The 12,137-nt window shown below is 36.3% G+C and overlaps 3 protein-coding genes across 5 annotated transcripts; 1 reads left to right on the forward strand and 2 right to left on the reverse strand.

The window, feature by feature from the left end:
* Positions 1-43: 43 nt before the first annotated feature.
* Positions 44-4,163, forward strand: bcl7a (BAF chromatin remodeling complex subunit BCL7A). The gene is made up of 6 exons (XM_084113545.1): positions 44-255; positions 1,247-1,328; positions 1,730-1,826; positions 2,285-2,458; positions 2,550-2,647; positions 2,770-4,163. The coding sequence occupies exons 1-6, from the start codon at positions 164-166 to the stop codon at positions 2,833-2,835; spliced, it is 609 nt and encodes a 202-aa protein (XP_083969671.1). The 5' UTR covers positions 44-163; the 3' UTR covers positions 2,836-4,163.
* alkbh2 (alkB homolog 2, alpha-ketoglutarate dependent dioxygenase) lies at positions 4,067-8,545 on the reverse strand. Of its 2 annotated transcripts, none has more exons than XM_084113544.1 (4): positions 8,406-8,545; positions 7,164-7,412; positions 4,931-5,129; positions 4,067-4,802 (listed from the first exon to the last, which is right to left on the reverse strand). In XM_084113544.1, exons 2-4 carry the CDS (start codon positions 7,402-7,404, stop codon positions 4,475-4,477), a joined length of 768 nt encoding a protein of 255 aa, XP_083969670.1. In that variant the 5' UTR covers positions 7,405-7,412; positions 8,406-8,545; the 3' UTR covers positions 4,067-4,474. The 2 variants fall into 2 exon arrangements, with proteins under 2 accessions (XP_083969670.1, XP_083969669.1); XM_084113543.1 differs by lacking the exon at positions 8,406-8,545 and adding an exon at positions 7,740-7,868.
* Positions 8,070-10,370, reverse strand: LOC311082610 (uncharacterized protein). 2 transcript variants are annotated; one of them, XM_084113547.1, is made up of 7 exons: positions 10,180-10,370; positions 9,648-9,895; positions 9,275-9,413; positions 9,151-9,189; positions 8,917-8,949; positions 8,730-8,771; positions 8,070-8,645 (listed from the first exon to the last, which is right to left on the reverse strand). In XM_084113547.1, the coding sequence occupies exons 2-7, from the start codon at positions 9,702-9,704 to the stop codon at positions 8,521-8,523; spliced, it is 435 nt and encodes a 144-aa protein (XP_083969673.1). In that variant the 5' UTR covers positions 9,705-9,895; positions 10,180-10,370; the 3' UTR covers positions 8,070-8,520. The 2 variants fall into 2 exon arrangements, with proteins under 2 accessions (XP_083969673.1, XP_083969672.1); XM_084113546.1 differs by having other exon boundaries at positions 9,648-9,858; positions 10,180-10,362.
* Between the last annotated feature and the right edge of the window lie 1,767 nt (positions 10,371-12,137).

The raw sequence follows: 12,137 nt of genomic DNA on the forward strand, positions 1-12,137 counted from the left end.
AACAAAGGAGCAAAACGCATACCCGCATTGACCGTGTCTCTCATGCTTCGAGGGCATTTGGCTTCAGCGCAGGCGCACAAACCCCGCCTCTCTCCTGTGCTGTGTGCATTCGTATTGTGTCTAAACAGGCAGCGAGCAAAAATATATTTTACCAACAGCAGTAATGTCGGGCAGGTCGGTTCGAGCGGAGACGCGGAGCAGGGCGAAAGATGACATCAAGCGGGTTATGGCTGCAATTGAAAAAGTGCGGAAATGGTAAGAGAGCGTCTACCCGTTAACGAACAGTACAGACAGCCTGTGGGGGAGGAGAGACAACGAGAAACAATGAAAGGAAAGGAAAGAGAGCGTTTATTCCACTCCAATTTCAGTCAGATGTGCTGTTTCTTCGCGCGGCTGGGGTTTTTGTCGGCTTTTGAAAAATTAGTTAGGAAAAATGTTCATCGCATTTTTCTTCCATTAAATGTTTATGTGGGTTGAACCTAGAAGCCATTTCGATGCAGTCACATGAAGGCTTTGCTGTTTGAGCCTGTAATGCCGGCTGAATAGTAACTGAACGGGCTGACATGAACTAGAGTCAAACGTCCGTACCAAACAAAAAGTGCCGCTGAATGGGCATTTGACTCTAGTTCATCTCACCTGAGACAGAGCGAGAGACTCGCGCTTCTGAGAGACGGAGCGTGAGAAGAGTTTTATCCGCGCGCGGGGGTTTAAACTCAGCGCGGAGCTTTAAGTTACACTTACCAAAAACTTCTGAAGGTTGTGCTTAAACTTCAGTTCAACTTCAAATAATTTCCCCAGCAAAATGGTTATGAGATTAATAATACAACAACAGTATCTTTCTAAACTTTATTTAGAAATAAAATTATTATAGAATTAAATAAGGAAAATCGTAATTTTGTAATGACATTAGTGTGATTGAAATGATCCTATTCTGTGAGCTAGTAAAAAGTGATTTTTAAAGTAAATATCAATTAAGTTTAATTAGTGTTGTTCTACCCTGTCCACCACGTACACTATTGAGGAGAGAGTTAACCTCGTGTATATTTACAGTAAAAATAGTTTTTTAGATGCATTGATATGTTATCAGTTGCATTGCATATTCTGGAAATACTTTTTAAACAAACAAACCTCTGCAGAGATTTCTTATACCTATAAATGTAAATGATTAAAGAGTTCATCCTCTGTTAAACTCATTTGCTTGCGGTCTCATTTGTCTTTGATATCTAACAAAAACATGCATCTCCAGGGAGAAGAAATGGGTGACTGTTGGTGACACGTCTCTACGAATCTACAAGTGGGTACCAGTGACAGAGCCCAAGTCAGATGATGTAAGTGACATTTAATCACCATAATGCTCTGCTATTGCAATTCTAGTCAGTACCAATAAACCCAATTATTGTCATTTTTTGCCGATTTAACTGATAAATCTTTTTCAATCTGTTTTTCATATGAATCATTTATTTTATTTTTTAAATTAGAAAAGGTAAATTCATAGTGGGATTGAGGTCACTAGTGCCAAAAATGTGTTTTTGTTGCTGGTGGCCCAGATCATTACACGTTTTAGATGTAGCATCACACACAAAGCCAACATTAATTTTGCAATATATGTTTTAAACATGTTTCAATATTCTCTACATGGCTTAATTGCATATGTATGTGTGTGTATGTATATATATATATATATATATATATATATATATATATATATGTATATATTTATGTCACACAGAAGAACAAAAACAAGAAGAAAGGCAAAGATGACAAGTATGGCTCTGAGGTCACGACCCCTGAGAACAGCTCCTCTCCTGGAATGATGGATATGCATGGTAATGCTGCAGACATGACAGTTATCAGACTCTAATCGCATCTCAAAATAATGCTCATACAGCCTTTTCAGGCTCTGTTACTTGGCAATTATTATAAATTTTAGTGTTGTTGTTTTTTTTACACCAAATTGAGATTATATATGTGATTTGTGAACAGTTGGTCTTCTAAGAATGTATTAATACTGTTATGCCAGAAATTACCTGTATTACCTGTAGAAATTACCTCCAATTATCCATTTAAAAAAAAATAATAATAATAATAATATACTATTAATGGCTTTGAATGGTCTGTTTTCCTTCTTAACCAATAGTTGATGAAACACTCCAATTGAATTGATGTAATTTGCTATTCTTTAACCACCCATTAACATATGTCATATACTGTTTGAAAGCTGTTCAAGAATTTATCAAATCCTTTGTCCCACCTTTTTAATTGTGTTTCTGTTTTTCACCTACAGATGATAACAGTAACCAGAGCTCCATTGCAGACTCCTCCCCATTGAAGCAGGAGAACAGCAACAACGCTAGTCCTGCACCAGAACCCATGGCAGTTTCTCAGAGTGACAGCAATGACTTGAAAAGTGACCAATATCCTTCCAAACAGCCTTCTTCTGGTCAGGATCATAAGAGTGGTTAGTCACTGCAATGGATCCTCTACAAGCTCACTATCCTCTCTTCTCTATCCTTCGATGTTTATTTTAATTTCACTTTTTTTATTTTCAGAACAAAACCACTGCTCATCAGAGTCTAGGACAGCCAAAAGGGACAGCAAGTCACAAGGAGATTCGGAGCACTTTTTAGACTCTTCCAAATCGGCCCAGGTACATGCTAACCGTGTCACTTGCATGAAGGTTAAAAAAAAAGTAAAAGTAATAATTTAAGTAGATATAGCAACAGTTTTCAGTCAGAGATCAATCAACTGATTCAGTGGTTTCTTTTGAAGGAATTGGAAGATGGTGCTCCCTCAAGCAAAAAAGGGAAAATCGATTCTTCCTCTGAAGAAAGTTAACCATCTTCTACCAGCTGTTATGCATTTGCGATCCCAGTCTCTTATCCTGAAACACATCACAACATAAAGGAGGTTTTTCTTCAGTTCTACACTTATCCCTACTGCCATCTATTCACTTTAAGCCAGAACCCTGTCTTTTGCGGTCAGTTTTAGTGTAAAGGGCATGTCTGGATCATCTTTGTATGAGTTAAGGTAATGAATCAAGCTGTGAGACAGTGTACTGATCCTAAAACAGTTCATGCTGCCCTACAATCACTACGTGCTGTTTCTTTTGCCAAGATCAGTATTGTCAAATGAAATGGCACTGGAACTGCCATAGTTTTTCTAAATTGGCATTGATATCAACTGCCATTTGTGATTTTTAAAAAATTTGTATCATCACCTTTTCTTGTTCACTCAGGAAGGTCAACACACTGTTTGTTTTTTTAATCACGGTGAAAGTAAATGATTTCTGCTGCTGTAGTTTAGAGAGATTTCACCATAAGTAGCTAAATATAAAAAAAATACTGCAAATGGTACTAGTCACAAGTTATTCAAGTTCTCCTGTGAAGACCATAGCTTGTAGCATAGGCCCTGCTTGGTTGAGTGCATTTGTATTACTGAGAAGAGGATTTATTTTTTTCGCGTCTTGTTTTTGACTGTACACACTTCTACAAAAGTGCCCACATTTTGGTTCTCATTTGTTTATTTGTTTTTCAAATATCTACAGTAGGTAAGCCGAAAATGTTCATTTTCACTAATGCTCAAGTCAGACCAAGCTTTGAAATGCTGGTTGCCATTTCAACAGCACTACAACCTTCCAACGTACATAAGAGATACAATAATTGCATCATTTTGATACATCAAATTCACAAATGACTGATTCTTTTAGCAGCAACTGTACTGACTGCATGTGTCGTCGTCCAAGGAAAAAGGTGACATTGATTAGATAGTACCACAGGCAGGTTATGGGTAGACAGCTGTGCGAATACCTCATACTCAGTCCAGCAGTGCTGGAATGTAAACACTAAGTATGACTTTCTCAAACTTACTCTGTTACGTATGCTTGAAAAATAAAATGTATATATTTATACGATTACGTTTTTGCTACCCTTATGTTTTTGCCACAGTATTTCGCCAAACTATTGCCTTCTGTAGTTCAATCTTTGAAACTTTTAGCAAAATGTATTCATTGGGACCATATTGTTTTTTTTTCTTTCCCAGTCTATAATAGAAATGTCTTGTACAGAACTATGGTTGTGTCTATCCTATTTATTCCACATGTAGTTTATTGGTTTTCTAAAAAACAAAAAAAACAAAAACAAATAAAAGAAAATATTTCCTTTCAATGCTCATTCATTTTGTTGCCAAATATCAAGCCAGAATATGCTCTGAATAGTAAAGATGTGCTTGAAGCTTGATTTCCTTAGATACATTTTTACTGCACATGATCTGGTGTAAAGACTAATAAATCATAACGTGATACATAATTAAAATAAACTGATAACAGAGTGCGCAAGAGATGTCTGAATGTGAAAAACAACAAAGATTTACTGCATATTTGATTAGCCGAACCCTGTGATAATGTGAAAAGTGCTCACTCTAGTGGTAGAACAACTAACATGGCCCACAGCAATACCTGGTAAGATGCAGAGTACAATCACTCCATTTTAATGCTAGTTTTCTGTCTGTTTTTCACTATGCGTCTGAAAGTGAGGTTGATGCGTGGCGTTTTGACCTTTTTTCTGACTGGAAGACTGTGATACCAGTATGTGTTTGTGGGATAGTTCATGAGCAGAAGACTCCCGTGAGCCAGCTCCAGCTTCACAGGCTCAATCTGACGTTTGCTAGAACCACTTCGTGCATCCTTATGTCGGAAAATGAAGTCTCGGACAGCCCCTAGCGATACAGAGGCAATAGGACAGGCAGGGTCGAGTTCCCGTTCATCATCCCGATGCTCTCCTATGTGATCGTGACCATCTTTATACCTGATGTAAACCATAAACATACTTTCCTCATTTTCAAAGAACATGACTTCTATGTGAAGCAATGCACCACTTCAGGCTCATAGGTAGGACAGTGGTGTCTACGTGTCAACAGCAGAGAGTTAAATTACCTGTTTATCAAAACAAAGTTGAATGTATGGCCTGTTGCCTTGGTAACAGCATCTCGAATGTGTTCCAAAGTGGGAGTCCACGGTTTAGCCAGGAGATGGACTCCAGAGAAAGAGTACATCAGTCCCTCGTCCCCGTATGTCGCTTGCTTCCTTGGAACATTGTATGACTTTCCATACACTTGTACTTTAGCTTCGTCACCTTTGTCACGTGAGAAAATGGAAACACAAAACATTTCAAACACTGGACACTAACACAATCAGCATCCAAAAAACAACAGGATGGAGTACTATATAACCGTAATATGGCACACAGCATTTGGTACAAATATAATAATGAAGTTACATTGTACATTATCTGTAACGCCAATGTAAACTGTTCTAAAGTTTGGGGTCAGCAAGATTTTTTTCAAACAAATACTTTTATTCAGGATAAGATTAAGGATGCATTAAAGTGATTACATTGTTACAGGTAAAATATGTTCTTTTAAACTTTCTATTAATCAAAGAATCTTGAAAAACACCACAAGTAACACTGTTTTTAACATTGATAATAATAAGAAATATTTCTTGGGCATCAAATCATCATATTAGAATGATTTCTGAAAAATCCTATGACTGATGACTGGAGTAATGATGATGAAAATTCAGCTTTGCCATCACAGCAAATTACATTTTAAAATATATTAAAATAGAAAAAGAAAATAGTTATTTTAAATTGTAATTTTTTTTTATCAAATAAATGCAGTCTTGGTAAGCATAAGAGACTTTCTATGAAAACACTTTCAATGAAGCCTATGATGAATTATAGCATAAGTATTACTATTCTATAAATATATTTATAAAGACTCATTAAGACATACTGCATTATAAGAACAGTTACATTTATATTATTTTTAAAATGATATGTCATGCATTTGCTTTTTCAATGTGCATGCTCATAATCCATTATACTTATTATTTATAAGTATTAATTAGTCAGTCGTATGATTCCATGAATGTATTTATAAAGATGCAGCCTGCATGGCTATAATGTTATTATAGTTTAAAAAAAATAGTAATTCAGATTTATTTCTGTCAATTAAGTGAATATATTGTTATTAATAGCCATGTTGTGTTCTTATAAATACTTATTGTGAGTGATAATACAGTTACTAAGCTTTATAAATGCATCATTGATGGCTTTAAGTAAAGTGAAAACATAGGATGCAAACATGGATCTTTTTTTTAATCTTACATACTAGCAAAACACTGCAACAATATTTTTGTAAGTATAATTTCAAACTGCTATAAGCAATACCATGCATATGGCGGAGGAGAATTTAACAAATCAAAATAACATTCATTACCATACATGAGTTTTTATAAATATATAGAATAGTAATACTTATAAATAAGTATAAATGGGGATATAATTCATTATAAGCATGGGCTTCTTTTTTTTACTTAAAGGTGCAGTCTGTAGTTTTTCCTCTTTGTCGCCATCTCTGTTCGAAATCTGCAATTGCAGTTATTCGTAGAATTATCAACTTTACATGGGTTGTGCCTCGGTATGGCACAGCGCGGATGAATCCAATGTTTTAAGGAGAATGTGCGGCTGTCAGTCGCCGCGCCAGTGTGGATATACTGTAATTCGGAATTACAGATTCTACTTTTTGGAAGTATGACCAACATAAGAATTTTCACCGGAAAATTTCATCTGAACAAGCAAGTAACATCCATTTTTGTTCTGACCAACTAAGGGAAAAAAAGCATTGCAGTAAATCGTGCTGATTAAATCTAACGATCACTTATCATAATCACATCAAATCGTGCAAATTATACTTTGTTCTCAAATTGTTCATGTTAACAACATCAGCATTGCGTGACTACATTTAATGCCCTTCCCTTGATTATATCAAGTGCTGTGAGAAAAGGCTATAAATCTCCACCTCCAACATCCTCACACCTAACACAGCCGAGACACCTTCTTTATGTGTACAGATGTGACGTAATGACGCAAAGACATGCTCGAATTTCCCGCGGAAATCCACCAATACCACTGGAATTAAAAACATTATTACAAGCTTACTGTTTTGAATCGAGCTAAGGCAAGCAGATAGTTTTGAACACTGGCTGTTTATGTACTTGCTCAAAAATTTATTTTGGATAATTTTTAATCCCAAAAAGTTACGGACTGCAGCTTTAACCTTTGAACGGTATGTTAGTGTACATGATACAAAAGCACATTCAATACCTGTGAAATACACCACCTCCTCTTCTAGCTGGTTTAAAAGGTGATCAGCCTCCTCTTTGTCAAATAGAAAACTGTAATCACAGTCCAATCCCTCTGCCTCAAACTTCTGCCAGGGAATTGGCTGAGAAAACTCCTCTTCCACCTCACACTCATCTTTGCATTTCTTGATCGGTTCCTCTGATTTCGATTCATCTGCCTCAACAACTGATCTTTTTCTGTGCCGAGTTACAAACTTATCCATTCGAACACCTGGAGAACAAAATAGTTAGAAAATACTTTTCAGACTTTCTGGTTTTGTTTTCTAAGTCACTTTTAATTGTCAACAATTATTATTAATTAGTTATTTTGATATAGGTACGGTGTCCACATCAAGGAAAACTTCTATCTATTCTATGTGTCATGCACATTTTGACAGTAAAATGTGGTTGACACTGTAAAAGCATGAAGAGAGCTCTCTGGTTTGTCATCAATGTTTTGGTGGTTAGTAACAAAAGTTGCAACACTGTCCGTGTCTTTCGTTATGCACGTGCATTATCTAACAGTAACTTTGGGGAAGGATTCAGTCGGGTGTCTTACCTGGATTGCGTTTATTTTTTTAACCATCCACATTGCATAGCTTAATGCTCAAATTATGTCCCAAATTTGTTTTAACTTCCAGCAATCGCGGGCTGCACACCTCCGGAAGTGTACGTTTACGTCACTACCGATAACACGTCATATACAGTGCTTTTCTATTCCAATGGTTACAGTGTACAAAGGTACAAACGCATCTGGTCTAGCCAAGACCTATTGTTCTGAATACAGTCACTAGGAAAACCATGAAAAGAAACGTGTAATGTATTTAAACAGGGAAACATTTACAGGAACCTCATAGGCTATTACTCGAAAAAATAATAATAAATAGAATTAGGCCAAAACGTGTGTTTATTAAATAAGACACAATTTTCATTCATTGACAGACTTGTGATGTAGCTATGACCTGCATCTATAAGTAACACAGGAATTATTAGTTAGTTATTAAACGTAAAACATTCAGTTAACAAATTATCATGACTATTCACACTGTGGACAAGGTTTGCAAAGAGGTCAAGTTTTGAAGAAGACACTGCCATTTTTGACAAATACAAGATTTGGTCAAATATACTGGAGTAGCCTATACAATTGACTTTGTCCCACAATGGTTTAGTCACCCAAATGGTAACAGATCATTGCATTATTATTTTCCATTATCAGTTGTCTTACCCAAATAAGCCTGAAATGTTGAATTGTCTTTATTTATATCATCAATCCACTTAAGTTGGTAGTGTGCACAAAAGAAAACACAGAATGAAGAATACCGCAGTCATGTCCCCTCAGATTACTCCACATTTTCATAATCATTGTCAGTGCAGTTTGCATATGTCTCCTCTGCTTCTGCTGCACTGTTCACATAAATTGCAACCTTATTTTCAGGCCTGTTGATATAAGCTGATGAAAACTTTCCTGCAAAGTGGAAAAAAACTGTAATCTATTGCGTATATTTCCATAATAAAAGTAATTTCGTTTATTTATTTATTTATTACTCACTTTTCCCTTTGGAGGTATTTTTTCTGAACTCTTGATCATTCTCTGCGGCAGAATTATAATATAATATTTATATATTGATAAATCTATAAATATAATGTCTCTGATAAAAAAATCTGGTCATGCCTTTACTAACAGTATTATAATATACGATAATTTGTGGAAAACAAGAAATACTCATCAAACTCACCATAGATGATTTGATCTTTGCTGGCATCTCGAACTATCATCACAATGAGAGAAAGACAATGTTTGAAACAGGATGTCACCATCTTTTAAAACTTGAAACTTAATTTGATTCATGAGACCGTGTGTTACTGAAAATGGTCCCATATAGTATATGTGCGTGGAATACTACTGTATATAATAACAATACTGTAATAGTAAGTGTAAAAAATACTGTAAAAACAAGTTATTTGCTTACCCTGCTGGCGGTTTGCATAATATGGTTGATCTGATGTTTCTGAAAGAAAGAGATTATGTTACATTACTGAGCATGCAAACATTTTATATTTAAAATTTATTCAGAATTTATGTGATATACTTACTATTTTGTTTATGCACGATGCAACACACTGTGACCACAAGAAGAAAAATAATAATTGTTGCTCCTCCTGCAATGAAGGGCCAAAAGGACATCACTGTGTCCTTTGAGATTTCTGATTCACCTTGTACAAATTCTTCTGCCTTTCAGACAGAACATTTGTAACATGTAAAACAAAAAACAGACAATATATCAGTATATAGTATTTAAAAAGTATGATTTTAAGAATTAGTGTCGGGACACAATCAAATATACTCATACACAATATGGTATGTTTTTGACTGCATTAATTTAGTGAATTAATCATACTTGTAAAACTGTCAGAGTCTTCTTGGATGCAAAGTTGTGATAAGGTAGCCAGTAAATTTTTTACTCACATGTGTGAATTCCAGCGTCCTCATGATGATTATTAATGCTATAGTTATAGAACACATTACAGAAAAGGATGGAGTACTTTCCAGTTTCGTAAAATTTGGAAGTCTTCTTCTATTGTCCTAACCCTTTACTTCACCTTTCAGAATGTTTTCTAAAATTAGATGCTGTTGCATCGGTGCAACATCTCTGCCGTGCAGCCTGGCCTGGAGATGGCTGTTTCAAAGAAACGAGAGAGCATATCTGCTCAAACCTGAGAAACCACAGCAACAAACACATCTATTCACCAGTTTCCGTCTGCACATCACAGGTGGTCTTTGCACAATGATGATGTTTGCTGAGCTTTCATGTTTTACAATGTTCGCAAACTTTAAATACTTATATGCTGCTGAGAATATAATGTCTTTGTATAATTATTATGTTTATATTAATGACTGTTAATGGATCACTCTTATATTCTTGCTTGAATGATTCTACAATAACATCTCCTGAAAGGACTGATTAAAAACCATAAACATAACCAAAAATAAACCTTACCATTTAGAGGTGAAAAACGCCGAGTAAAAAGCCCTAAAGTCCAACACAGAAAGAAAGGATGTTTTTTTCTCTCAGGTAAACATCAGGAGCGTGTGCTGCAAACCTTGAAACAATGCACTCTGATGTTTGCTTCAAAGAGGTGAAGGGGCTGTTGGACAAGTGTCTTATGTAATATGCACCTACGCTCTACCTACTCCGCCAGTGGCCTCAAGACAATATGCTCATGGTGTGTGCATGCATGTAGCCTACTTAATCTTCACTATTACACAAAATCACTTGATTTGTATTAAGATGGACATTTGAATTTGAACTCAAGCTTTTAAAAAGACGCACAAGTATAGCTATGCTTTTTACATGGCTGAAAATTTGTATTATTATAATTTACATTACTTTATACTCAGGTATTTTGCTTCAAGTATTAATTTTATTCAGGAGTAAATGCTTTGAAATGAGAAAAAAATACTGAGAGAGAATCTACTCAGAATCTATTCTTCACGTATATATTTAGATTTTTAATATAATTAAGTATATTAATAACAGTGTTAAATGATATCCAATATAAGTTAAAAGGACTGATGGTGATAAAGGGCAACTTGGCTGTGGAGGTACGTAAAAAACATAATTTGTGTCTGTCAGCTGTGATTGGTGGAATATTAAGAATGGCATTAGCCTACTGACCTCGAGTGGCCTCACAGATGAAGATATTAAAGGGGTGCCCTTTTGTAAAATAAGTTGTAAAATAAGTCTTTGATGTCCCCAGAGTGTGTATGTGAAGTTTTAGCTCAAAATACCCCACAGATATTTGTATATAGCATGTTAAAATTGTTACTTTTTGAGGGTGAGCAAAAACACACCGTTTTTGTGTGTGTCCCTGCTCCCGGCACAGAGGGCGGAGCTTCAAGAGCTCTTGTGTGTTTGCAGCTTCAATTACCTCACACAGACACAAACTGAACATTTAAAAAACTTTTATGTTCAAACCAGAGTTAGACAGTGATGGAGAGCCTCAAGAAGAAGTGACAACATGTAGACAACATTTCTGAATAGTTAGTTGATGAATTTATGTAGCTTATGTGTAGTTATCTTCTAGTCATTGATTAGCATATTCTGTCATGATATATCTATAAATAGATCTATAAATCTCGTTCCCGGGGGCGGGTTTATGTAAATTTTAGGGTTAGTGATGTCACTAACCTGGGAGGAATGTCCTATAGTCCCTACCAGCCGTTTATTATAGTCCTTAAAAAACAATTTCTTTAAAAGAAAATATCTCCCTTTGCTTTGAACTTCGAGCTTCTTAACTTTGCAGATGTTGTTTATGCAACAACAACATTACACACTAACTAAAGTTAGAAAAGTGAAATCATAATCAACCACCCCTTTAAAGTTATCCCATGAGAAAGCATGTTTGAGAATAACTTTACAGTCATTTGGCCCAAGCTTAAGGCAAGACGCACTCACAGAAAGCGCCTGTAAGTCACCTACTCACTTGACTAAGCTAGGGCTAGCAGAAGGGCAAAAGGGGCCGCGGCTCGGCCGACTGATGCGGCTCGAAGGGGGTCTGCAAGCGCATTGAAGTAACCTTGTTTGATTGTGTCCAGAACCCAACTTGACACTCTGGGGGTGGCTTCCCAAGCCTGGGCCCGAGTGGCGAGGATCTGAAGCGGTGCGGGTGATAGGCCGCTGTGCTGAGACAGGGGACTGACACCCGTAGTATTGGAAAGAGGAAAAGTGCTCTTTTTTGAATGTGTTTGTCTTTTATTTTGTTCGCTATATCAGCGTCTGTTGCATGAACATTCAAATGTATGGGCCCAGTGCTTGCAACAAACACATCGCCTCCAACACTTGGAACTGAACAGGGGGTTGGGAGGCAGACTTGAGACTTTGTAGAGGGTGGTCCGGTCGCAGCAAGACTTAGCCCTCTCCTCTTTCTTCCTGATAGATCAGGGCGGCTTCTGTGG

The sequence above is a fragment of the Abramis brama genome (genome assembly GCF_963993115.1).
Source record: "Abramis brama genome assembly, chromosome: 5".
NCBI lineage: Eukaryota > Metazoa > Chordata > Actinopteri > Cypriniformes > Leuciscidae > Abramis > Abramis brama.

What these genes read in the sequence shown, in the direction of transcription:
- bcl7a (XM_084113545.1), top strand. Translation starts at nt 164, where the DNA reads ATGTCGGGCAGGTCGGTTCGAGCGGAGACGCGGAGCAGGGCGAAAGAT. An exon ending in CAGAGCCCAAGTCAGATGAT is followed by an intron (nt 1,329 to 1,729) that starts GTAAGTGACATT and finishes TATGTCACACAG; the next exon opens with AAGAACAAAAACAAGAAGAA. An exon ending in ACTCTTCCAAATCGGCCCAG is followed by an intron (nt 2,648 to 2,769) that starts GTACATGCTAAC and finishes TTTCTTTTGAAG; the next exon opens with GAATTGGAAGATGGTGCTCC.
- alkbh2 (XM_084113544.1), bottom strand. Translation starts at nt 7,404, where the DNA reads ATGGATAAGTTTGTAACTCGGCACAGAAAAAGATCAGTTGTTGAGGCA. An exon ending in GGAGGTGGTGTATTTCACAG is followed by an intron (nt 5,130 to 7,163) that starts GTATTGAATGTG and finishes CACGTGACAAAG; the next exon opens with GTGACGAAGCTAAAGTACAA. An exon ending in AACTTTGTTTTGATAAACAG is followed by an intron (nt 4,803 to 4,930) that starts GTAATTTAACTC and finishes GGTTTACATCAG; the next exon opens with GTATAAAGATGGTCACGATC.
- LOC311082610 (XM_084113547.1), bottom strand. Translation starts at nt 9,704, where the DNA reads ATGTGTTCTATAACTATAGCATTAATAATCATCATGAGGACGCTGGAA. An exon ending in GGACGCTGGAATTCACACAT is followed by an intron (nt 9,414 to 9,647) that starts GTGAGTAAAAAA and finishes TCTGTCTGAAAG; the next exon opens with GCAGAAGAATTTGTACAAGG. An exon ending in CAAAGATCAAATCATCTATG is followed by an intron (nt 8,772 to 8,916) that starts GTGAGTTTGATG and finishes ATTCTGCCGCAG; the next exon opens with AGAATGATCAAGAGTTCAGA.